This window comes from Eucyclogobius newberryi, unplaced genomic scaffold (genome assembly GCF_026437365.1).
Source record: "Eucyclogobius newberryi isolate DKJ021-1_F unplaced genomic scaffold, fEucNew1.0.hap1 SCAF_14, whole genome shotgun sequence".
NCBI lineage: Eukaryota > Metazoa > Chordata > Actinopteri > Gobiiformes > Gobiidae > Eucyclogobius > Eucyclogobius newberryi.
Genome location: NW_027315768.1, coordinates 15,512,985 through 15,540,519, shown reverse-complemented (window position 1 = coordinate 15,540,519; position 27,535 = coordinate 15,512,985). Strand labels below are relative to the sequence as shown.

The 27,535-nt window shown below is 39.0% G+C and overlaps 1 protein-coding gene across 1 annotated transcript; it reads right to left on the bottom strand.

The window, feature by feature from the left end:
• Positions 1-88: 88 nt before the first annotated feature.
• Positions 89-27,535, bottom strand: rapgef4a (Rap guanine nucleotide exchange factor 4a). Its single transcript, XM_072444458.1, has 32 exons — positions 27,476-27,535; positions 27,205-27,381; positions 23,220-23,362; positions 23,060-23,148; positions 21,596-21,742; positions 15,992-16,064; positions 13,322-13,386; positions 11,828-11,878; positions 11,606-11,712; positions 10,877-10,998; positions 10,604-10,787; positions 10,321-10,405; positions 10,006-10,066; positions 8,761-8,837; positions 8,540-8,686; positions 8,082-8,194; positions 6,006-6,091; positions 5,636-5,714; positions 5,379-5,529; positions 5,172-5,260; positions 5,055-5,082; positions 4,894-4,972; positions 4,597-4,743; positions 4,242-4,339; positions 2,583-2,708; positions 2,334-2,512; positions 2,157-2,247; positions 2,006-2,056; positions 1,577-1,664; positions 1,397-1,461; positions 1,264-1,318; positions 89-1,079 (listed from the first exon to the last, which is right to left on the bottom strand). The coding sequence occupies exons 2-32, from the start codon at positions 27,270-27,272 to the stop codon at positions 952-954; spliced, it is 3,072 nt and encodes a 1,023-aa protein (XP_072300559.1). The 5' UTR covers positions 27,273-27,381; positions 27,476-27,535; the 3' UTR covers positions 89-951.

Here is a 27,535-nt window from a genome sequence, read left to right as displayed (position 1 = left end):
CCTGCCATAAACCGTGACAACAGCGCCCCCCAGCGCACAGACGATGAAGGACATAAACACCGTATTCCAAATCAAACCAAATTTAGAGAAATGTTTGTTAAAATGTATTTTTGTAAACATGCATAGAATACAGGTTTACATATACACACAACCATCCATACATATTATGTAACACTTTAATGGTACTTAAAACAGAACCTAATTTTAACGTCTGCTTTAACATGCCTTGAATGACACCTTTTACAGTATAAAATGCGTAGCATAACAGACTCTATGGCACATACATACAAAACAATGTATGTTCAGAGCTTAGAGCTTCTTGAAAAACACTGAAGAGATTTGCTCAAGGGCACAATTGCCCTGTGAGTCAGACAAGTAACACAAAATCCTGGGCTCTGGGGAACCTGCACTTCATGTTCTCTCTATGATGAATGCATATTTTGTGGTGGCCCCTCCCTGCACTGGGTCGAGGGTAATCAAGTACCCTTTACTCCCCTAGTCTGACACCGCTGGGTGTGCTTTCACAAAAAAGATATTTTTGCATGCTGGTGTGAAAAGACAAAGCTCTATATTTACAATGCAGAATAAACAAAACTAAAATAAATAGTATAAATATACTTGTATACAAAAACATATAAAACAAATTAAAAAATACAACTTCAAGCATTTTAAATATTTTTTGAAGTAATTGTTTGTCTTGTAAACCTCAAGATTGGACAGCACCAGTCTTGACAAATGCACCCATCTTATGTGTAGTAAAGCCTATATAAAATGTCCACTTTTTGCCACTTATATTGTATTCTCTATCTCTAGACTAGAACACTGGAGGTATCTAAAAACTGCAGAACCCACTGTGATAAAAGGTTACTGGCTTTCTAAACAATACTTATGGTGAGATTAAGTAGGCTACATAAAGCAATGAAGCAGCTTGTGTAACTCCTCCCTGTGAGTTCAGGCCCTGCGCGGCTCCAGTCTGTGAGACAGCTGCGTCAGAGTCCTTTGGTTGTCCATCACATTGAGGTGGCGAATATAGTTACGCACTTCAGGGTGGTTCTTGCCTGCTACAGGAGAATCTGGACCTAAAATATGGAAGGTGAAATGTTAGCTGTAATCATTTTCAAGGCAAAAAAGATAAGATAAGATTTTTGTGTCCGATGTTCTGGTGTATTTACTAATATAAGCCAAGCAACAGAAACTTAACACAATAAGGAGATTATTTTGCAGTTAAAATGTTTTCTTACAAAACCGTTTTAGGGCACTTACTAAACGGTTGACTCCTGCAGTATCTCACTATCTTGACTGTATTGGCGATCATTCGCTGGAAAATATAGAACAGAAAGTACCTCAGTGCACGTCGTATACCATCTGACAAATCAATGCACCTTTAGAGCCTCACCATTTTCTCAAAATTGACCAAATTGTCAATAAACGTTTTGTTGCCCTCATGAGTGAACGTCATGTCTGGGAAAGGAGAAGGAAATAGAGTGAAATGTGACAAAGACGGAGGTCAGTTGTTTTGATGGAAGCTGTTAAAGAAGCCATTCCACACAATAATACTGGTCAAAATGATGAGTACCTTTGATCAGCAGAGGCATGAAAGGGATGATGGGAGGCTCCAGCGTGGCCACCGTCAGTCTGTACGCACGGTGGTTTCTGGATGGATCCTATGGAAACAATAACACTAGACTCAGACATAACACATGCTACAATAAACATTCATCATGATATATAAGTAGAGGAGGATGTATTTGCTGAATTACTGTCACATGATGCTCTTTATAAATGTATGTTGAATAATTTAAGGGATGGAATAAGATTTTCATTACATGAGTAATATTCATTTAAATACAGTATTTTCTGGTAATCCCACATGAAATGGTAACTTTGAGGTAGAATGTCAATTAAAGGCTACATTTGTTATGCTCATTATTTGAAAAAGTATTCTTCATTAATGAGCATTACCCTAATGGTTCTTGTGGCTTGTGTGTACATCTGCAATACTTACCATAAAATTCTCAAATTCAGAATAAAACTTCTTGAACTTGCTGGGAAGCTTCTGCAAAGATAATTTACAACATAACATTACATTACTTTTTTTCATCATTTTATATTGGACCGTTAAATGACAAAATCAAGTAAATAGTAAAGATACCTACCTCCCAAGTTTGACTCAGTCTGCTTACTGCTGGATTACTCAGTCCCATAATGATGGCAAAAAAGGCATTGAGATTGCGGTAATCCTTACAACTGTGAGTGACAGAACATCCAAACATAAGCCACAGGTGAACCACACGGAAAAACCACAGGTGCGACAGTGAAAATAGCTGACGTACTGTGCGGCAATCTTTATAAACTTCTTGAGAAGCTGAACCCTTTTACTGAGCTGACTGCACAGACAGACTTCGGTGATGACCCAGAACTGGATTTCATTAAAGCGTCTCAAAAACAGGTCTAGGTTCACCGTGGTTTTCTTCACATTTTGCCTCCCAAATGTGTGGTAGATGAGCTCGAGCTGTTGGGAATAATGGGCACAGTTAAAACAGTTAGATTTCTGTGAATTGGCCCCAGCACTGACGTTTTACCTCGTGTACGCAGTGGAACAGCTCCCAGTCGTAGGAAGTCATGTGATAGGCCACATCCTTCGAGCTCATCAACTCAAAACTGGCCAGTGACCCGGTGTTTGGTCCCTCCTGTTCAGGTAGAGGGCTCTGAAAATGAGACACACATTTATCATAATATGTCAACACATTTCAGACAAACAATTTCAATTTAAGACCTTTTTTTCTTCAAATACGAATTGGAAAAACATAAGGCAAAATATAGAGTAAACTAGTTTTTCTCTAACTGTGATGTGCTCCTTAAGTGGAATCCTGCTGAATTTGTAAGTCAATTCAATCAAAATTATTGTCCTTCTTTACGTTAGTCATTGTTTAAACTATTAGGCCACAAAAGCGATATATTGCAATATTGCGATTAATGATCAAATTAAAACTATGTCACGCTTCACACAATAACACGGAAGCAGTAGAATCACAGTGAACCCTTTTCTAAATGAACATCATACAATACAAAATAAATCCTTCTAAAATCTAGTGCATGGAAAAAGTACATACGATAAATGTCTAGCACCCACAAAATATTGTTCAATCCATCATATATTGAATGATCGCTATTGTAATTATTTTGAGAGGCCTATGAACTAGTATAGCAATTGTGTGACATATTCTAGACTGGATTTAGGCCTAATTTAAAGTCTTTTTTAGACCTGGTGTTGACCTTGTGGTTCTCAGAAGGCACGATGTTTTCTCAGATGGAAGGTTTAGTGTACTTGCTTAAAGCTTAAAGACCACTGACATAAACAACATATGTGTGATGAACAGAGGCGAGTGGAGAAGCCAAAAATTGTATTCAAGAGTAACGTTACTTCAAAATAATATTACTCAAGTAAAAGTACAAAGTAGTCATCCAAGAAATGATTCAATTAATCAAGGGAAAACGAGAAAGAGTTACTGTCTGGACATAACATCTGATTTATGGATATTTAAAGTGAATATCATTGTATAAGGATAGACACAAAAATGAGAGGGGGAAAACTAAAAAATATACTTTAAGGAGCAGTGCAAGAAACACAGATGTTCTTTTAATATCTTTTAATCTTTTAATATTGACAGCATACAGTTTTGGGGGTTTTGTAGAATTACTCACAGTGGAAAGAGGAACCAAAACTTTTACTTAAGAGTAAAAAGTATGGTGTTCAAAAACTTTTTTCAAAAAGTCACTCGAGCAAATTCAACTGTAAATGTTGTGTACATAGAAAGCTTATTTTCATTTTCTATCTTGTAACCTATTTCTAATTAAATCCTAAAGCAGATTTAAATTGTTTTTTCTTTTTGACTTTATATAGGTTTTATCGTTTTATATTGCACCGTATCACCAAAGCAAGTTCCTATGTTTGCAATAAACCTTTTCTGATTCTGATTCTGAGTAGATGTAACTGAGTAGATGTAACTGAGTAGATGTAACTAAGTAGATGTAACTGAGTAGATGTAACTAAGTAGATGTAACTGAGTAGATGTAACTGAGTAGATGTAACTGAGTAGATGTAACTGAGTAGATGTAACTAAGTAGATGTAACTGAGTAGATGTAACTGAGTAGATGTAACTGAGTAGCTGTAACTGTGGAGTTCCACCTCTGGCATTGTATAAACCCAGATATATGTGTAAAGCTTTGTAAAACCAACCAAAGAGTCCAGCTGATCCCTGCGGCAGGCGAACAGTCGTCCGTTTATGCCGAGCGAGGAGAATACTGACACATCATTGGGTTTGAAGACGACTTTTTCTGTTAAACAAAAAGCATAAATCATTTCCCAGGACAATTTGAGTTTGAGTACTTCATAGGGAAATTAGTAAACATTGTTAGTGTTTCTCTAATGTAAAAATAGCACTTTAATCAATCCCCACACTGGTCAATTCTGTACACAATCTTTATATTTTGGAGTTTGGTGCATTTTTGAGGTGTTTATTAGAAAAATCCCATTTCATTGTTTCATTTTGGGCTAAAAATCTCCTATAACCCTATAATTCTGCTCCTCATACCTCCTGCTGAGCTGAGGCCGACCAGGAGCAGGTCCTCGGCTGACCCCAGTTTGTCAGACACGGCCCCGAGGACCTCTCTGACGGAGGCCCCCACAGAGACCCGGATTGTGGTGTAGGTGTGGTCACAGCAGTACACTTTGAACAAGACTGCACAGGACAATATGAGAAGGTCGTCAACAAAGAAGTAACAGGAGTCCAGATCAAACTTATTACGAACTAAAAGTCATGGTTAAATAACAAAAATGGCCTTTACTTTCATTATTTGTTGGAGAGGTAAATAAAAACATGTATACTGACTTTCATCTGTGCTCCTGATGGACTCTCTCTTCTGAGGCTTGTCTTCTCCTGTACTGAACTGCCTTAATAAAACTTTGTGCTGTGATGTAAACATTTACAGAGTTTTAATAAAACAGAATTAAAAATATGAATTACAGAACTCTATTGAAAGTACTGCTTACCTTTTTGGGTGTTAGTCTGACGTCATCGCTGCAATGTACAATAATATGGATTAAACAGTTTCTAAAACCGTAAAACGAGATGACAAAGATATAAACTATATTTGAGAAAATACTTACTTTTGTTTGACGAATCGCTCTAAATCTGTGAGCTGATCCCTGAGAGCCAGAAAGACTTTTGCATCCTCTGACACGGCCAACAGAAAGTCCTGAAACATAAATTCACAATGAACACTAAAGCAGAAAGGTTTCCTTAAATCTTGCATTCTCTTCTTGATGTGGAAGAAGATTTTATGGGGCACAATACTTTTAGATTTTCTAACCAACCTCCATAAACATGACAGACACGGGGTCCTGCAGCAGATTGTCCCCATGTAAAGTGACCCACTGCTTCACCAGACATAACACTCTGCGCTTATTGTTCAGAGTGTAGTCCAGCTTCTCCTGCTCAGAGCCCTGTGAGGCCTGGGCAAGGTAAGTACAGCGCTGTTAAGGACGTAACACAGATTTAATCATGCCAAATATAACAAAGATATACGTTTAGGCATCATACAGTACGTCTTTCTTATGACTCAAAAGGATATTGAGCCAATAGTACTGGACACAGTTGAGTATTGGGCATGAAGACGCAGTGCATGAGGACAAAGTCATCTAAGGCCATGTCTGTGGAACCAAAAACATGAGAATAATATCAAGGAGAGGTTGAGCCCCACACAGCCCTGTCACCTATGTGTGCACAATGCAATGGACTTCTGTAAGAGTAATGCGATCAGCCCTGCCATGTGTGGCTAATTATAGACAGAACAAACGGGTCATTGGAGAACCAGAGGACAGAGGAGACAATAAATATATGTCATTGTGGAAAAGCCCTTCACACTGAATGACCAGCCCATCCAAAGACTATGTAAGAGCTCACTAATGTGATCAAGGCCAGGTCGTCTTCATGGGTCGTACCTGACTCTGAGAACTGAGAGTCCAGGCGCATCATTTCAAGGAGGTGCTCCAAAATCTTCTCCGGCGTCCCCGACATCACGTTGTATCTGCAGCGACAACAGGAATAAAAACACACACACACACACACACTTAACTAATCAACAAACACTGGCTCTTAATGCTCGGCCGATGAGGCTACAGCCCTTGACTGATTTGTGTTACTCGAACATGTGTCTTTGATTGCTCCATTTGATAACAATCCCATTTACAATCACATGGTTCTTGGACAGCTGAAGATTCACGGCGTCTGAGTGTAAGTGGCTGGAGAGAAGCCAAAAAAGTCGGGGCATCCTCTTGGAGTAGAAGAATCAACACTCACTCGTGCCTTGCTTGTGTTTTAATACTTGAAGAGACGAGTGGGAGCAGTACAGTGTTGTGTTGTTGCTCCTGGGGGACACCAGAGTCTTGACAGTGTTGGGAGAGGACTTGATTAGAGGGCGACCCTGAAGAAGTAATTGTGACTTGCCAGGCCTTTTATTCCTCTAGGGAGGCAAGCCATTATTACCATTAATGTGTCTCTCTATATTACAGCAGCCATAGTGCAATGACAGATGCCTCTATTAAGTAACACTCATAGGTTGCAGCGCACTCACATGTGCCACTGTTTAGTGTTTTTATTTGCGGGTCGGGAGCAGACAGTAATCAGCAGGAACACGCACCTATTGCAGACAAGTGACTTATTTTATTGTCTGAAGTGCCTGGTGTTAATAGTTACTGTAAAAGCCATGTTATATGAATGAACATATAACTGAAATCAAATGCATGTCCTGAGCCAATCGTTCATATAAACCACTCTTTAGTTTACGCTACAAACCATCAGCAAAAAAACTGAATCTTCCTAATCCCCTCATTGTTCGTTTTAAAGTTTTGAATGGACCACACATTTTTGCTAGGGCTGCACGATTGTTGAATCTTTATTTATGCCGTATTTGATTTGAGTTACTTTGCTATTATCATTATTCATTGTTGCATGTTGAATGTTGCACCTTAAGTTTCTATCTTTGTGAATTTTGTTCACCTACAATGACAAAAAAACTTTTTCTGATTTGGATTCGGAGATATTCAATTGCAATTTTTCTACCAGCTATTGCAATTAGATTTGGAATTTATTTTTAAATAATAGTTCAAACATTTTTAAACTATTTTTTGAAGCTCAAAATGAAATAAAATAAGTTTGCACAGATATAGACTACAGGCTTTTTTATGCAGAATAGAACAAGATATTCAGTTGTTTAAGGAGGAAAATTATGGTACTTTTGCAATTTTCTAATTGCGTTCATCCAAATAGCAATTTTGATTTGATTGCGATTAGTCTTGCAGCTCGACCTTGTGCTCTCTGAGGTTCAGCTCCAGATTAGAAGAAGACCCTGCTCTGGAAGGCTCTGCCCCCACACGCCCGAACAGCTCCCACACTGGAGCTGCACCACATGATATATGTGGTCTCCTGTGTCTTTTATTTGTTTTTATTTATCTATCTTTGTATTTATTTATTGCTCGTGTTTTAGAGCTGTACAATGAAATTAAGCATTCGTTCATTCAGTTTTGTATTTATTGTCTCTGTGCAGCACTTGAAACTGCATGTTTATAAAATGCTGTATAAATCAAGTGTATTTTGGGTTATTTCAATGTAATTCTCAGCAGCAGTATTTGCAAGAGACTGTTTAGTCCAGTGAGACGCACCACTGTGTGTGAGATCCCATGGGATTGATTGAGATTAACCGGGTGTAGTTTTTCCTGGCTCCATCAACTGTGACTTCATTAAAAGAATTGAAATCCAGGAAAAAACATAATATTCATTGATTTAAACTTGATATTTCCATTTCTCCTCCTTTTTTTTGCATTTGGCTTCTATAGCTGTGCCTAGAGAGGCAAAGAAGGTCTCTATAAAGACTCTGTACTTCGATACAGAAACCTTTAGTTACAACTTGTTTATCCAGTTGTCATGAATGTATAGTATACATTTTATGTATGTTTTAAATAAAATTACAATTTATGTCCTATTTAACTTGAAATAAACCAACTGTGGTGATTCCTCACTTGTAATGGGACGGCGTTGGTCCATGAATGCTCCGGCTGCAGCTGAGGCTCTTCTCCAGCACCAGGACGTCCTGATCATGCTCTTTCAGACGCACTGTGTTGGCCTCCACATCCTTCAGACAAAGTCTGATCAGTTCACTCATCGACAGAAACGATGTACTTGATACTGAGGTGTAATTAAATCAGGAGAGTTGCACAATCAAGCGACTAGGTTTAATTGACAGTAAAGAGGAGGAATGGCTCTGCTAATAAGTGAGGGACACGAGTGCATTTGCCAGAACAGGCAGCTACAAAAAAAAATATTCTGCAGCAATATTGCAAATTTCTAAAAAGATAATTTCCTTAAGAGATCTTACATTATCACTGCTGTTAATACAAAATATAAGATTATTTATCAATTTCCGCATTGCCAAGTTTTTACCAGCAGAGGGCAGCAGTATTGTTCCTTAGACACTCACTCTAAGAATCCTGTTGAAATCTTCTTTGTCCACTCTTAGAAAGTGGCAGTTGTCCTCTCTCAGGACGATGGAAGCTGCACGAGGAGAATCATTTACAAGAGCGAGCTTTCCAAAGTCGTCTCCTTCATGAAGAGTGCACACAACACCCTGGTAAAGAGGAACGTGTGAGTACCTACGTGACAGTGAACAATGTATATTTATGTGATACAAGACATACTTACTTTTCCATAAATCACAACATTGACAGAGCCCTTCAGTATAATGTACCAGGACGTGCCCTCCTCTCCTTGTGTGAACACTAGACAGTTATAAGTAAGTAAGAAAAAACAAATAGGGAAAAATATAGTTAATTGATGTTATCATAATAATAATTTATGTTGAATTAAAACAAATATTGATTGCAAATACAGAAACTTCAAAAGAAAAGACAAAATTAGGAATAAGCCTGAAATAAATCAAGACTATTAACAAAAAAAATGACAAGCATGTTTGGCATGATGCAAGAACATTGTAAATGTGGAATATAGAATCTAAAATTCCCTGCTTGGGAAACTCTATAGACTTTAGTTTCCCAAGCAGGGAATTTTAGATTTACAAAAAAGGTAGATTTGAATATAAAATGTTCTTTAATTGTGTTTCTGACAAATAGTCTTGGCATAAATACCATTAACACAAGGAAGTAGAATATTTAGTACTTACTATTATTGGTAATTTACTAGTTAAGGGAGTTAAAACAATGAAAGAAACACTGCACACAACATAGACCCTTAAATGTTTGTAAAGGCAAAAGTGAAGTTGAACATATTGAGATTTCAATTTAGAAACAGGAAAGAAATGTATGAAAAATGATTTGGCAAATGAAAACCACTCCGATACTATACACGTGAGTGGACCTTTAAAGACATTTACTGTTGTATTTTACATTATTTGTTTATTTCATTCATCAGGAGACAATGACAGACACTGAGCATTTTTGAGGCCAAAATCTTTGTTTGTTTTACTGGACAAATAATTACAGAAATGTTGAGTCCACAAAAGTTTTTTGTTTTACTTTTGTGACGTTCAAGAGAATAAATTGTGTATTTTATTTCATTCTTTTGTAATATAAAAGCAAACTGACTGACATTTCTACTCTCGAAATACAAGATTGTTGCTTGTTTCTGATCATGACTTAAAACCGTTAACCTTTAGCTCTGATGTCGATTAATCTGTGAATGTATGGTCCTCTTCACTGTGCTCCAGTCTCCTGTATTTTGGAATTTTGAACAGTCTGATGACATATTAAAGGGAGTGCAAGACAACGTTTAGGTTGGAAAACACTGATTATTTACCATGTGACAGTTTGGCTATAATTTAGATCCAGGAGATATATGGGAAAAGGATGACAAAAGGTCCCTCCAATACAGGAAGTACACTTGACTCTCGGTTTACCCCTACATGTCATATCGTTTATTTCTCCTACTTACACACTGTTCCAGCATTGGCGTGGGACTCAAAGATCAGGACCCCTGCGAGTTCCCTCTTTACCTGTATGAGGTGGAGAAAGAGGGCAAACAATACACAGTGCAGATGTGAATGTGTTTTCATCGCAGTTTCAAGACCTTATGAGTGTAGATATAGAGCACATAGAACATTTATATAGTCTAATGTGCTCATATGAAAAGCTGTGCATTACTCATCCTTTACAGCACATTCAACCTATTCCATTTGCATCGACTTCATCCACAAGATGTTCATAAAAGTAGCAGTAAAGCCAGACCGACGACCAATCACATACTTACTGTGGTGGACAGATGCGATAAGGCTTTGATATGAAGCAGCTCTTCATAAATAATCTCTAAGTCATCTGCCGTGCGTTCAGAGGGGCTGAAAACATAAACAATGCATTTTGTAGCCAATATCACGTGACGTTTTATTAAATTATAAGGTCAAATTTGATGTGTGTTGTGTTTTGTGAATATGTGAAATAAAATAAATGTCACGTCATTGCATTAAAAGTGTTTTTTGGAGTAAGGATGTTGCAATTATAGTGAAAATTACATGTTTTATTAGACAAAAACATACGGTTTCCTGAGAATCATCCTCATGTGTGAGTCTGGCCCGAGCTGTGACAGGAGCAGGAGGGTGTCTTGGAGCTCCTCTTGGCTCTCCTTCGTCTCCTCTTCGCTGGGAAAAGCAGCGCCTTCCTTTTCATCCTCTAGAAATCTGTAGAAGAGATACTTGTCCTGGAAGTTCAGCTCCTGCTCCACTGCAACACAGCAAAACAAAATAAATACGGGGATAATAACGACGACGTGGCCTCATCTGAGCAGACGTAACATCAAAACAGACACCGACCGTGGTTCAGGACCCCCTCCTCCAGCAGCACCTGCCACATGCCCACGGCCTGAGCGCGTGAGTGGATGCACGAGCTCTGCTGCATTTGCCAGTCCACCAGCTCCGTTCCCACGCAACACTGCCTGCAAAAACAATATTATTATGACTAATCCCAAACTGGCAGGGTCCATTAGAGTTATTAACATATTTGGAGTAATAATTCAATGACAGCAGGGTGTGTCTCTGGACTTAATCTTCATGAACTCGCTCTGATAGTCTAACAAAACTAAAACATTTGACAGAATACATGCGTTCGCACGTCCGGGAACTTGTGCAGTGGCGGCCGAGTCCGCCATTTTGAAAGGGGCACAACAGCACGTCTAATACATACGAAATCCAGGAATTATGAGGCCAAAATGCCAAAAACCTGCGTTCTGTCAGGACATTGCTCTGTTGACTGACCAAGAAATGAGGGCTTTGTCGTGTACCTTAGTTTTACGTTATCGTCTAAAGAATCAAAGTAGTTGTAGCTCATTGTGCCGTAGAAAAGGATGCAGTTGTGCTGTTTTTTATTGTGCCCCTCTTAAAATGGCCTCTATGGGGAAGTCCCGGCTGTATGACGTCACCGCGAACGCATGTATAAAACGTTACAGCAGCAGGAGTAACATTACAGTGCTTGAAGACGTCTGGCCACACCCATTCCTTCACAAATCACTGAAATAGCGATTCATCTGATTGACGTTCACAAACCTGTACGTCTTCAGGTGATACTTCCTGTCTCGAATCATGTGCGGCGCTCTGGACAAGATGGCGTTTCGGATTATCTTCCCCGCTCTCAGGATCTTCTCGGAGGGGACCTGACGGGGGAGAAGAGGGTCAGCGCAGCAGCGGTCAAGAGTAACTGTCGTCAACAGCACAGTCCTGCTGAGTCGTGAGTACATAACAGCACGAGGAGCCAAGAAGGTTTACTACCTGAGAAAGGCATTTGGGAAGCGGTTTGGTCGGGCTTTCAATGAATGACTTCTGCAAAATAAAAGGGATGAAAGAATAAGAAGGAGGTAAACGAAGCAATACTCAGTAGAAATGCAACAAAATGTCAATTCAAAGGTGCACTGTGTTGTCCAGCATCTACTAGTCTCCATGGAGATGTTATTGCTTTGCCTGAAATGTTCCTCCGTATGGCATTGCACTCAACTGTTTTGCATTTATTAAATAGGAAGGGTAAATATTGCTAAAAGAAGACTTCAAACCGTATAGAAAATAGACACGTTTAATGCTGTAGTGTTGATCATTCCAAGCAATGCAATAATATCGCCACGGAGACAAGCAGGTGGCAGAGCCTCCACCACAAATGTTACATAGTGCACCTTTAAATGCCAAAGATATACAAAAACAAACAAACCTAAAGAGCAAATGAAAAGTGCATGTTGTAATGTTGTTTCTTGGAGATGGAACATGTAATGTATTCAGCACGTTCATGTGTAACTCATGCATTCATGTGAAAGCTTTAAAGTCTCATCACTTATTTACTGGGAAATTAGGGCAGACTGTGGCCAAGACGCAAGGCCTTCGTTCTAATGATTTATGTATGTACGTATATGTTTGTTATGTAACTACAAGCTGCATGTTATCTACTCTTTACATCACTGGGCAGCGAGTACCACCGCACGAGCTGAGACGCAAGATGAAATAAATCAGTTGTGAAAACATGTTTTTAACAAAGGGGACAGGAAGAGACAAGAGAGGAGACAACAAGAGAGAAGGTGGAGCAGGAAGGCGTATGGACTCGGTCACATAGTTAAATTTAGATGTACTTTTGACAAACTGGGCATTTTGAACCAAAAATAATCTTGAAGCAGGTAATAACTTCATAAGGAAATCATGAACAAAATGAAGAAGACTCAATTTTTACTGTTCCTATTTAGTTAAGATTAAAACTCTAAACTATTTCAAAAGCTAATTATGATACAAATTTAGATTATAAAGAGACAGATCTTAAATGTTTTGTGAGGTGGAACTTAATAATACAATATTAACTATATGAATTATGTCTGTAGAAAAGAAATTCTTCAGACATGCTTCAAACATTAGTCAACAAAGTATCCCAGGCTCATAAAGCTGTGTCTCTATGATCTGGCCGAGCATCTGACCCAAACTGCACTCACAAGACTCTTGATTTATTAACCTTTATTTAAGCAGGTAAGAACCCATCGAGATCGAGACCTCTTTTCAAGGGGGACCTGGGGCGCCAGATCGACTAATAAAACGTCTAAGACTCCATCGACCAATTAATTGACTAAACAACTTCTAGAGTCCTAGTCAAATAATCAAATAATACGATTATTTAAAAAAAAAAATCATTACACATTGTAATAGTCAATTACATTGTCAATTTAAAAAGCAATGTTTTTTACTTCAAATCAAATGAATGTAGCAAAAGTAATGCAGTGAAAATAATGTATTTACCTTGTTCTGGTGATTGGGGACAGAAACATATGAGTTGTTGCTAATGTTTTCCTTGTCCGGCATCCCTGAGTGAAGACATAACAATACATTTTAAAATATAGCTTTATTTGATGACACAGCAAAGACGAAGTGTGTGCTAGAACCTAAATGCCTGTGTTAAAAGTACAGCCACGTGTTTGGCCTCACGTCTGAGTAGACATTAGTGTTAAATTAGTGTTAATGTTACTTAGAATCCACAAAGACACTGCGATCATACAAAGTAAACTATATTTCTCCTCCTCCCTCGATGGTGGAATAAGACAATGCACTTTTTGTTTCTTGCTTCCTGACTTCTTGATAGAACAGTTGAGGTTAGTTCTCAGAATAATAAATGTAGTCTGTCCAGTTTCCCACAGGTCACGCCACATAAAGTGTCAATGCTGCTCAGTCAGAGCGAAGCTGCAGGAAAGAAACTCTCAGTTATTCTTAGATACTCCAGTTCAGACCACAAATGTTGAATTCAAACCAAACACGAGAAAATCTCTCTCTCTCTCGCTTTTCTCCAGAGATTTACAGCAATGTCTTCATGGTTGAAATGTTACAAAAACTAAAATATTGTTAGCAAAATATATTACAACTGTCAAATATCTGCATTGTGACTGTGTAGATTCCCCTCAAATAACAATTTTAATTCATAGTAAAGCTGCAAACAAACGGCCTATGGGTTACATAATCATCAAGGAAAAAAAGAAACTAAGATAGGTGTTTGTGACTTCAGAACCATTAAAATGAGTTTACAGTAATCAATTTATTTTCTACAACGGTGTTTGAAAATGACTAAGACCTCCTGCTGATAAGAGCTTCATATCAGCCAACATGAGTTTATATAAAGCTCTAATGAGCCAACACTGCACCCATCACTAAGTTTAGTCTGGAGGCATTCGGCCAGTTTATGCAGTTTATGAATTGGGCTGCGTAAGTGATAAGAGACTAAATTGTTTTAATTGTGGTGTGGGAACCTGAGCTTCTTTACTGTTGTATGTGATGTAAATATCTGCTGATGTGTATGCGATGCTGCTGGTGACTTCTACAGGACTATCTGCTAATGAGCCTGTATTAGTCATTTATGTGGCCATGCATTGTTTTTACATTATGTCATAGTAGTAGTAAACTGCAAGCTGAAAAAAAGAAAATAAAAAATCCCCTGCTGTTAACACATGATGCCTTGTCAAGGAGCAGTGTTGTTGTAACTAAAAAAGCCATTTAAATCATGATTAATTCATGGCGTTTACAGCAGAGTGCATCAGCCCCAGCTGCTTGATGCTTGTGTGATTTCCGTGTGAGAGCAGAGGCCAGAGAGGACTGTAAATCCCTCAAGTGCACCACTGTACATTACAGGTGTCCTCACGCTCACATGTTAATCACTCACTGCAGCAATACTAAGAGTCAAATGTGCTACAGCAGCAGTCATCAACTCAGAGTGCTGACTTTATAGGAAAATATCAATGTGGCGACTGGGAAAGGTGCTATTAAAACATCAACTAAACGTGTATTATTATTATTATTATTATTATTATCATATTATATTATTATTATATTATTATTATATTATTGAAGAAGAAGAAGAAGAAGAAGAAGAAGAAGAAGAAGAAGACGAAGACGAAGACGAAGACGAAGAAGAAGAAGAAGAAGAAGAAGAAGAAGAAGAAGAAGAAGAAGAAGAAGAAGAAGAAGAAGAAGAAGAAGAAGAAGAAGAAGAAGACGACAAAGACGTAATTCTTAGGGAAAAATAAATAAAACCATTGTAGTAAGTTTTGTGTTATGTCTATAACACAATCAAAATCAAACTATCTTCTAGTTCAAGCTAGCTTGTAAGTTTGATACATCCATAGTGCACAGATCTATAGAAAGACATTGTCCACTGTATGTCTGCTTATGGAAATCACACAATACCATTTTTTTAAGATTTCATGTACATTTTATACCTAACATTGTGGTTGACAGTAACAATTTAACTGTCTGCAATCATTCTGATATTCAGTTTAGTTTATTAAGATCTGATATGATAATAAAGTGGATCTGAAACGCTTATGTGAAGCTAAATTCACACAGTCGATATGTGACTGTGATTTTAGTTTATACCACGTTAATAATCCTGTTGGTCTTAATTCGATAAGATGCCAGTAAGATTGATGTGCCTGTGATGGAATGATGTCTTTATGATGCTCTGAGATCGTATCTTCGTAGCTCAAAATGAGTTTCTTGACCAGCCGGACTCACTGTACTTTCTGACTGCAAACTGCTGTTCATCATTTTCATGGTACATGACTTGGCAGCAGTTTAAGTGCCCCCTTTGAGCCAAACTAAGTCAATATTGAGTTAACAAGCAACAGAAAATAATAGAGGAGGGAGATAAGAGTCCAGAACCTACTGCGAAGAGGCATAGCAACACATCTGAGAACACTTTTTCTAAGAGGCTCTATTCTAAATGACATGTTGTGTGCCTTATGCTTTCTTATTCTTCTGAACAACCTCAAAGACCCTCAAAAGTTGAAAGAATACTTTGAGTCAGAGGCTGCTCTGTGTGTCATGTGTTAAGGTCAACAGGAAGTTTGCAGCGCCTCAGGTCACAACAAGAGCAATAAAAAGACTCCAGAGGACCAACGTTTTCATGCAGATGCAGGAACTTACTGTCGCCACTGCAGCCACTTTCCATCACACCGTAAGGAGGCGCGAGCAGCCCAGCCATGCACTCATGATACTTCTAGAAAAGAAAACATACAAATGGATGAGCTAGAACTGGATTAGTCATTTAAAGCCATTAAAAGCTTTTGTGACAATCTTATTTTCAGCTGCAGTAACCACTTTTAAAAAGAACACTTTTATGAAAATTGTGTGACATATATTATACAGGTTCTCTTATCGTATTATCCACTGTGTCATGTAACATATATAAAATATAGTGCTGTACGCCGCTGATGGTGCAGTGGTTAAGTGTGTTGCACATGTGTGGTTGATGCCACATGACGCTGTGAGTTAGAGTCCAGCCCTAGTCGTTTGTTGACTGTCTTTTCCCCCTCTCTGCCCATTTCACGCCATAACTGTCCTGTCAAATACATTCTTCAGGAGAAAAAAAAGGTTCTTAAATTGTGCCCTAGTTTATACCTACTATATCAATACCGTAGTCCCACGATCTACACATCAACCTGAGTTGATGCATCCTTTCTCTGACAGGATCGGCTGTAGAGCTTTCTATTGAAACAACTGGATCTCAATTCAAATTGTATTACTTCCACTGGACTATCTTATGTGAAAATACATATTTAATATTATTGTTAATGATTTTGAATCCATATAATCTGTCCAATATCTAGATTAAAATGTGTACAATATAATGTCTGTTGAGTATGTGACCATTAAACCCATGACATAAGCAGATTTATGCAAATGATAATAATTGTCTTTAATCCTACACTGGGTTGAACATATTTCTAAATATATTGTTTTCATTCTGGACACTTTTCTCTGGACAGTCTGACTATAGTTTGAAGGCTGTGAGAGCTCTACAAGAGCGGTGCACTGATGTTGATAAGTTCATGCACGTAATTGTCCAAAGCCATATGGTGTTCTTAATGCGGTGTAAGATGAGGTCGTGGAGGCATATGTAGCTTATGAGGCTGTAGCATTAGTGTTATGTCATAGACATTGCCTCTGCACTTTGAAAGGACATATATTTGTTTACAGCACAGAGCACAAATAGGGCAATGTATCCACAGCGAATGAGCCGCAAAGGAATATTTCCTTTCACGGTTTGACTTCACTGTGAATTACGTCTTAAATTAATGTAAATACAAAAATGTATGCTAAAATATCCTTGTCAAAGTCAAGCATGTAATATGTATTTGTATGTATATAAAACCAAATAATACAGTAGCTGAAAATGGGGCTGTGATAATCATCATCACCTCTACAATTATGGCTATTTTGACTGTTGCTTCATTAGATAAAAAAAACATGTTAACATAACATACTAAACAATATTAGTTTATCACACCACATACACTTGTTTTACACAAGCTGCCAGTATAAAACATGATAATATGTAATGTGGCGTTTGATATGGTACAGAAAACTGATTATTACATGCCCGAGTTGTAGTAGGTCAATAAAAAGCTGCTTGAGGACCACTTAATGACTGACCACCATATCTTTAACTCCGAGGACACAGAATAAGACACGCCTCCATGATGTCATGTATTCTCCCAGGTCTTTTTTAAATTCAATTGTACCCTCTGAAGTCACTAATCACTTTAGAAAACCTTTAAGGACATGTGGCTCCATCAGGAAGCTTTTTACAACCATTTCAGCCTGAGCCATTTCAAAGCATAAATATTTGCTGGGAAAATAGATACATTTGGGATTCAAATTTCAGATTACATAATTCAGTTGATCAATCCAAAGACACATTTTATAAATAAAAAGGTTATTTATTGGACATTGCTGATCCTTAAGGGGATTAGAGAAGAGCACTTAGAGAAAAGCAGCAGTGCTTCCAGAGGGGCTGAGTCCTATGGGACGAGAGGACGGGCTTTTATTTGGGGGACGGATTAAAGTGTCAGGCGTATATTTGCCTGTTTACATGTAACTTATAAGTATTTTACATCGCTCGGCCAGTAGGTGGATAATACAGCTCTATGTTTTGTTCAAAAGACAATCAATTAAAAAAAAATGGACATGTTTTGGTGATAGAGAAAACCGGACACTGACACAGGGCGAACATGCAAGCTCCACACATAAGGGCCTCATGCCACCAATTGATCCCAGGACCTTGGTATAACGCTCTAACCGTTGCCACCGTGTTTTATTAATTCTAATAATCACAAATGAAAGCAGAATTTACATTTTTGTTTTAATTTTATTGGCTTTATTCCCATTCCATAACAGAGCTGGGAAAATGTTATGTTATTATGAGTATTTTATTATTTTATTTACCCAAATAAATACACATTCATTCTAATCTATTCTATAAATATGACATATTTTAAAAAGATAAAAGGTAGAGGTGTCACTTTTAAAGTAGAGATGTATACATGATTTATTATGGATCTGTTATCTCAAATGTACCTTCCTTTGGTAAATGGACTGTATATTTCATAATGAACACCTATGGCTCTATGCCGAATCAATCACTATCTGTTCAAGAGTATTATGTATTTACCAAAATGAGTGTCCACTATATTCCAAACCTACATCACCAGAATTAATTGAAACTTAAACTATGTTTGCAAAGCATCTGCTACAGGAGATTACACTGGACTGAGAGTTGTGTCAAAGACATACATAATGGGAATTAAACATACTATACAGATTATTAAGTTACTTCCATAAGCATCTGACATGTTCACATATTTACTACTATTACTTTAGAAGTAATGAAATGTCGGTTGAAACTCCACGTGGCCTTTCACGCTTCAGTAGATTATTGCTTTGTGAGCATCACTCTGCATGAATGCTCCAATGAATTTTAAATAATTCTCCCCAGATTACATAAACTAAAATATCACATTTTGTCACTACACTATACTCCTGACATTCAGCACACTCAAGGGAACAATAGAGGGAAGACGCTCCCTGAAGGTTCATTCAACACTGGCACATCCCTGACAAAACAGACATCATTGTAGAAAAATATTCAGTTTTAGTCATGTTTTGATCATGTTTTAAAAAGAGTGTCCAGATGACTAAAACTGAATCTTTTCCTACGATGGAACAATCCTGGACAAATAAGGGACTACGCCATCACATAACTACATTATGCAGCTCAGAATTTAAAACTACTCCAAGATCAATCAAAACCTTGTGGAAATGATTCAAACATTACAGTATAAAATCAAACAAATGCATATAAGTGGTCACAAAATTACCTAAAGATGCTCAAGTCCCATACATACAGCCTAAGTTCTCTCTTAAAATCCCGTGGTTGAAAATGACTGCACAGGTGTGGAGTGGAGTGCAGAAGTTCCTTGGTCCTGGTCCATCCTGCTGCAGGAGTGTGAGGATAGTCTACTGTCCTCACACAGAGAGTGTGACGGAGCAGAGCCAGTGTCAGCAGCGTCTAAGCAGCAGCGGGTGCTCAGAGATGACTCCAGTCACCTACTCCCCCCCTACATGCTGAGCTAAAAGGAGCAGGAGGTGTTCTATTTAAGTATTCATGTACTACTACACATTACAATGTACCGTAGTACTAAGCATTTTCTCTTCCTTATACCTGATATGAGACAGAAGAGTGTTTGTGTGTCAGCAGCATCCACACATTCCTCCTCAGACAGCTCCCGTGCAGCTCCTGCCACTTCCCGTTTATCAGCCCTCTGCACTGCCCCCTGCTCCCTGGACCGATGCTGGGGACTCTCCGACAGGCTTCAGGCACAACTACATCCACATACTAGTGCAGTTACTAAGACATACACTGCCCTGATGGGTCACTCCAAATGAATTTTCTGTCAAGCCTGCAAATTTACGCTGATGTGCCCATGAAAGAGCGGCCTCATGTCTCTAAACACACAAATTACTATCTTGTTGTTTTAGTCTTAGTCCCTATCGGAAGTGGGGCACAAAGAGCAAATTGATGATGAAGCCATCTTTGGGCGTCATGCCGACGCGCTGAACACAGCTCATGTCTGCCCTGCTCGGCTTTTGACATGTGCAATCCAGCTTATAGTGATTCACATATAGGTTATAGAAAAAAAAGAAAGAAAGGTTGGGATCAAATGGCATCAATCTCAATGTACATGATTGAAAAAGAAGTATGTGCATATTTATGTTCAAATACAGTGGAAGCTGCATCTAAAGTGCCACAGGTGCCGTGCACTATGACTGATGGATCTTGAAGCCGTGTAGGAGCTAATTTAATCCCTTCTGTTTTGTCATTTGTCATTTGCACTTTAATTGCTAATGTATATTTCCTACATGAATAATCCTTCATTCATTCATTCATTCAGAAAATATTGCAACTAATATTATGTTACTAGAGCAAACTATTAATAATATTGTACGAGAACAAATGAACAACAACATTACCTGCTAATTCAAGATGATGTTATAGTATCAAGCTTAACTGTGACTTTAGTCAAACATACTAATATTATCCACCTGTAAATGTATTAATGATCAATGACATTAAATATATTTGCATGAAAAATTACAATTTCTATTCCAGTAAATGGCAGGTACAAGCAAATATTGCAAGCTGTTGTAAAGCAGCTGCCGCATTAGCAACTTAATTTATGTTTAAAATTACAGATAGTAACATTTTCAACAAGTTCAGAACTATGATGATAAATAAAACATGATAAAGAGAGTTTTTAATCAAACCTTGCAGAGAAATGACATCTCGGAGCCGTGATAGGATAAGGTGTTATCTAAGAGAGTTGCCACATGATCCAACCACATCCAAACAAGGTTAAGTGCTCCGTCCCAGCGCTGGACACTGCAGTGACACAAGCCATAATCTAACAGCCCTATGCCCTTCGGTCCCAGAGGAAATGGGCTGTCTCTCTCAGGAAACCAGCCCAGCGCAGCGGCTCCAGCAGAGACAGGGAGGAGTGAAGGGGCCAGTGGCACGACACCTTACAAACAACATGCTATCAGGGGAAATGAAGATATGACTGGAGCATTGAGCGCGCCGGCCAGACCATCCTACTTTTGTTCATCCACAAACAATACTGTTTCTCTTCAGCATCTTGTGACAGGCATTTCTTTCTATAGAGTCATTTGCTACAGCTATTTACAATTTTCTTCCCATGTTTGTCATGACACAACAAGATGTATGGAATGTAAAGCTACTGCGGGTCAACAGGAGCTCTGTCTCACACAATGTTTGGTAAATGAATTAATAAAGTGCCAATTGCTCTGATAAACAGAAAGGACTGGAAGCATTCTATCTCCACCTGGTGGCGCGAACACAGAAGTCCCAAACACAGGGTGCCATAGTATAGTATGTATGTATTATATACCAGGAGTATAGAATGGGTAAAGTGCAAAAAAAGACAAAAGTTCAAACTAGTGTGTCCAGTGTTATTGAATTCAATTTTGAGTTACACCATTATTACAGTATTTAAAGTTCCTGTTTTGGTCACCTGCAATAACAACGTAACATGTAATTTACTTTTAATTGGTACATTTAATAAATTGAATAACAAGATTGCACTCTAATGAATATATTCTGTATTACTTTTTTTTTTTTAAAGTGTAGGCAGTTTGCTTGAGGGCTGAAACTAGCACAGACGGTGTGTTCACCTCCCACAGGGACTTGAACTCCCTCTGCTCGATGCGTAGGAGCTCGCTGAATTCCCTGGTAACAATAGTGGCATGTCGTGGGGTGTTATCCAGGACGGACTCTCCGAACGCTGTGCCGGTCCCCAGAGTACAGATAGTAACAGCATCCTAGAATAAAAATAGGGTTAGTTTACAAATGCATTGAACGTGGTCTTGTCTAGCAAAGCATCATTTTTATCTGTAAAAAGTCATTTGAGTTGAATATAAAACTTGACGTGGCACATCTTTGGTTAAGATAAGATAAGATAAGATAATCCTTTATTGTCTACACATGGGGAAATTCCGGTGTTACAACGCAGTAGATACAGGGGGAAATGACAGATTATAGGAAGTTTAAAAAAACAGTCTTATAAAGAAAACAAAAAACTCTTATTAACAAAACTCTCCTCATATCTTTATAGGGAATGGAGGAAAAATAATAAATAAAATAAAAAGATAAAGATAAAGATAAAAATAAAAATAAAAAAATAATAATGAAGTAAATAATAATAAAATAAAGTAAAGTAAAAATAGCTAGCATAAGACTAAATAATACTAATACTAATGGTAAGCAAACACTCTTATTTACATCAGTTGTGTGCACATGAATATGGCCTAAATTGCTTGTGAGTATGACAGTAATTGCACATGAATATGACGGTATTGCACATGGTTAAGTCAGTATTGCACATGAATATGACGGTATTGCACATGGTTAAGTCAGTATTGCACATGAATATGACGGTATTGCACATGGTTAAGTCAGTATTGCACATGAATGTGACGGTATTGCACATGGTTAAGTCAGTATTGCACATGAATATGACGTATTGCACATGGTTAAGTCAGTATTGCACATGAATATGACGGTATTGCACATGGTTAAGTCTGTATTGCACATGAATATGACGGTATTGCACATGAATATGACGGTATTGCACATGGTTAAGTCAGTATTGCACATGAATATGACGGTATTGCACATGAATGTGACAGTATTGCACATGGTTAAGTCAGTATTGCACATGAATATGACGGTATTGCACATGAATGTGACGGTATTGCACATGGTTAAGTCAGTATTGCACATGAATATGACAGTATTGCACATGGTTAAGTCAGTATTGCACATGAATATGACGGTATTGCACATGAATGTGACGGTATTGCACATGGTTAAGTCAGTATTGCACATGAATATGACGGTATTGCACATGGTTAAGTCTGTATTGCACATGAATATGACGGTATTGCACATGGTTAAGTCTGTATTGCACATGAATATGACGGTGTTGCACATGAATGTGACAGTATTGCACATGGTTAAGTCAGTATTGCACATGAATATGACGGTATTGCACATGAATGTGACGGTATTGCACATGGTTAAGTCAGTATTGCACATGAATATGACGGTATAATGGTATAGTTTGGTTGTGGACGTGCCTGATATCTCGAGGTCTCTGAAACTTTGACATCCAGAGATCCAGAGAGAACTGCATACCAACTGGTGCCGATGTCTCCCTGGCGATACACTGCAGGAATGAAAATGTTAACGAAACATTTCAAACCTTTGACTTTATTCTGACAGTTTGGTTTGACTTACAGGTGATTCCTTTCTCTAAGCATTCATAAAATCCACATAGACATATCTGCTGTAACAAACTGGGGTGGAACCGCTCAAAGGCTTTCACACTTTTGAAACGTGCCAGGATTATGTCAACATCCTCTCCGGAGCGCTCTGCTGGCCTGAAAGCAAGAAAATATGTGTCAGAATCAAGAATATATTGTACTTTTACAGTAGATGAATAAACAAAAATAAAATATAGAGGCAAAGCAGGGACACATTGACCTGCATTCAGAAAACTTTTGGATGTGAAGCTAATTAGTCCCACAGCAACACTTGCTTCTTCCTCATCAATTTCATCAACATTTTCAATCAAAATGAGAGCAGTTCCTTCCTTAGATGGCAAGCCAAACCGAGAAAATGTGATCTATATTGGAACATCAAAGCTTTACCATGTAGTATTTCATTTCGCTGCCACTCATTATATCCCAGATAACTAACTGATGGGTGGTAACATAGCTTTAGCTTGAATTACACATAAACAGACTATTTCAGACATGAACTACAAACGCAAAGGCAAAAAGCACAATTAAAATGTATAAATTGGAATATATGTTAACATTTTAATATGTCAGTAGAAAAAAGGGATGTTTTTTTTCCATTCAAACCTATTTCAACTTCAAATAAAGCTTAGGAACAACAATCTGCAATACAAAGACATTTCTAGTAAACAGCATCTCATCATCAGTGAAAAGACTGCACACAAATGTGGTAGACTAAGACAGTGAGTCCCCCCGGGGTCGGGAAGCATGAGCTGATGTCATAATATAATTTAAATCATGACACTGTATTACATCTAGTTTTTAAAATGTATGTTTTAGTGAAATTGGGACAAATAACATAATAAACTAATCAAATGTAACTTTTTATTTTTTGTATTTTATTTTTTATTAATGACAACTACAGACCATTTGATTTGGCTGGGGGTCCTGAGTCGGTGGTATAGTTATTTTGGGGATTCCGGCCTGAAAAGTTTGGGAATCCCTGGACAGTCTTAAATTATTCTATAATATATATATATGTTTAATATCATTCTGATAGCTTTTTTGTGACATCACAGTATGTTATTTTTTAGGGTTTTTAGGTTATAAATTGACATGAACTAGAATAATTGTTTGCATGATTGAAATTGAGTTGCTATAAATCAGACCTTTCAGGGGGAATAATATCTATACTATATATTGTATATTGTATATTTATTCACAATTTGGACAGCCACTCTACTAAATATAACAAAAATAAACGGGAAAGCAAGGGTACATTTTATATGACTGATGAAAAATGGGAAAGTATATTTACATCACATTGGAGGACCACAAAATCACATGTTTAGACACAATTACCATGTGGTTTCGGCTCAAAAGTGTCAGTCGATTTCAGAACTGTGTATCTGGGCCTTAAAACCCCGGCCATGCATGGACACTCTCCGCTGATATCTTTCTGGCGGCAGGAAAAAGGCTTCACAAAAAAAATGGATCACACAAAATGTACTGACAATAATGGACTGAACTGAAATTGTTATGGCTGGTATGTTCCCTCTCACTGGTCTCTCCAAACGAGCTGTAAAACAGCTGCAGTTCATCCAGAACGCTGCTGCTCGGATCCTGACCAGAACCAGGAAGTATCACATTAGTCCTGTTCTCAGGTCTCTGCACTGGCCCCTGTGGCTCAGAGAATAGACTTTAAAGTCTCAGTGTACAAGTCTCTCCATGGCCTAGCACCAAAGTACATCTCGGACATGTTAGTGCCATATGAACCATCTCGGACTCGGGGGACCTGAGGGCCCGGCCTCCTGCTGGTGCCAGAGTCAGGACTAAACATGGACCGGCCTCCTGCTGGTGCCAGAGTCAGGACTAAACATGGACCGGCCTCCTGCTGGTGCCAGAGTCAGGACTAAACATGGCCCGGCCTCCTGCTGGTGCCCAGAGTCAGGACTAAACATGGACCGGCCTCCTGCTGGTGCCAGAGTCAGGACTAAACATGGACCGGCCTCCTGCTGGGACCCAGAGTCAGGACTAAACATGGACCGGCCTCCTGCTGGTGCCAGAGTCAGGACTAAACATGGACCGGCCTCCTGCTGGTGCCAGAGTCAGGACTAAACATGGACCGGCCTCCTGCTGGTGCCAGAGTCAGGACTAAACATGGACCGGCCTCCTGCTGGTGCCAGAGTCAGGACTAAACATGGACCGGCCTCCTGCTGGTGCTAGACTCAGGACTAAACATGGACCGGCCTCCTGCTGGTGCTAGAGTCAGGACTAAACATGGACCGGCCTCCTGCTGGTGCCAGAGTCAGGACTAAACATGGCCCGGCCTCCTGCTGGTGCCAGAGTCAGGACTAAACATGGACCGGCCTCCTGCTGGTGCCAGAGTCAGGACTAAACATGGACCGGCCTCCTGCTGGTGCCAGAGTCAGGACTAAACATGGACCGGCCTCCTGCTGGTGCTAGAGTCAGGACTAAACATGGACCGGCCTCCTGCTGGTGCCAGAGTCAGGACTAAACATGGACCGGCCTCCTGCTGGTGCCAGAGTCAGGACTTAACATGGACCAGCCTCCTGCTGGTGCCAGAGTCAGGACTAAACATGGACCGGCCTCCTGCTGGTGCCAGAGTCAGGACTTAACATGGACCGGCCTCCTGCTGGTGCCAGAGTCAGGACTAAACATGGACCGGCCTCCGGCTGGTGCCAGAGTCAGGACTAAACATTTTATTTGAATTGCCTTGCCTTCTCTACAAATAAACTTGCCTTGCCTCTCTGTGCCATACTCTTTGTTTTGTTCTGTTTACACATTAAAAACATCTGAATTATTGGCTGTACTAAATGTATAAAGGGGCATTTCAGCAACCACAATTCTCCTTTTGTTGAGGTCACATATGAAAGTACGACGGCTACTTTGTTGTTCCATGGAAACCTTTCAAATGAAATTATTCACATTATTGATACTGACTTTGTTGCTTTCTATAGCCACACTGATAACCACTTGTGGGGTTTTTATGCTGACCCTTTGATTTCTGGACTAAAAGCTTTCAATCAGTAATTCAATTCAGAGACAAGATACAAGTGACGAGGACTGAACAATCCGAACAGAGATTCACTTGTCAATAGAGTGAATTGTATTGAGCTTTTCATGGAGATAAAAGTGCAAAAGCAGAGGATTGGAAAAGTTGAGTCATTTGCTCAGATGCACAGGTGGCTCTGGCAGCAAACCAGGAGATGTCACTGGGTAAACACATTTGGCACACTGCGTCACCTGCTGTTAATGGCTTCTGCACTTTAGACCTGCATCAATCCCATCCCTGAGCGGACTGCATGCAGAGGGGAACACTATGTAGTAGTATTAGAGCATTTATGCAAAGTGACCTCCATATCAAACGATTACATCTTTCATATGTCTTAAAATACTTAAAGCTACATTTTAAGTACAGCTGAGAATATGAAACATGTGAGTATTACAAAAAAAAATAAGTGACAGTCCACTGCATTGATATTTCAACTTTTGCACACACAAAACTTACAAAGCATGTCTGATTGAATCAACTTTAATTGCCTCTGAAGTCCTGATGTCAGCCTCAAAGCAAATTATAACTCGTTCTGACATCAAAATAAAAAGTGAGAAACATTAAACATAATTTTGTAATCCAACCGAAAAAACTTTGCGTTGGAAATTGTAGTCTATTGGTCTGAAACTATTCTTGATCGAAAATGGCATGAATTTGTCCATCACTTGCTGCATGCGCAAAAGTGCCTGCCCTTTACGTGTGCACAATTTCCACGCTTTTCTGTGACGCACAAACACGTGATTTTAACGTTAATTAAAAGTAATGGCCTTTTTGGTATTATATTCTTCCTCCCTGTCCAGATTTCTCTCACGTAGTGGAACCGAACCTAGCCCCCAGAAGCCCCCTTATGCGCTTCTTCCTTTGCCCAAAACGGCAACCTAAATAACAAAGACTTTTTCAAACTTACCTTTTATCCAGACAAATGATCCACTCTGTAGATTCCGACGATCGTGTGGACGAGTGCACTGCGACCATGTTGGCGCTGCCGCTGCTGCTGCTGATGCTGATGCTGCGGAGCTTTGACTGTTTGGGCTTTTATCTGCACTCTCCGTCACCGCTGTCACCTGCACAGAGCTGCACAGAGCTGCACAGAGCTGCACAGAGCTGCACAGAGCTGCACAGAGCTGCACAGAGCTGCACAGAGCTGCACAGAGCTGCGCAGAGCTGAATACACACACTGAAAACACGCTCTCTGCATTAACACTACGCGACTGCATACAAAGAGCAGGCTAATGCAA

Excerpts from the sequence above, each read along its gene's own strand:
- rapgef4a (XM_072444458.1), bottom strand. The coding sequence starts at position 27,272 with ATGGTCGCAGTGCACTCGTCCACACGATCGTCGGAATCTACAGAGTGG. Across the intron at positions 16,065-21,595 it reads AGTTCAAGTCCCTGTGGGAG|AAGTATCATGAGTGCATGGC; the intron begins GTGAACACACCG and ends TTTCTTTTCTAG. Across the intron at positions 4,340-4,596 it reads CGGCCTCAGCTCAGCAGGAG|AAAAAGTCGTCTTCAAACCC; the intron begins GTATGAGGAGCA and ends TTTGTTTAACAG.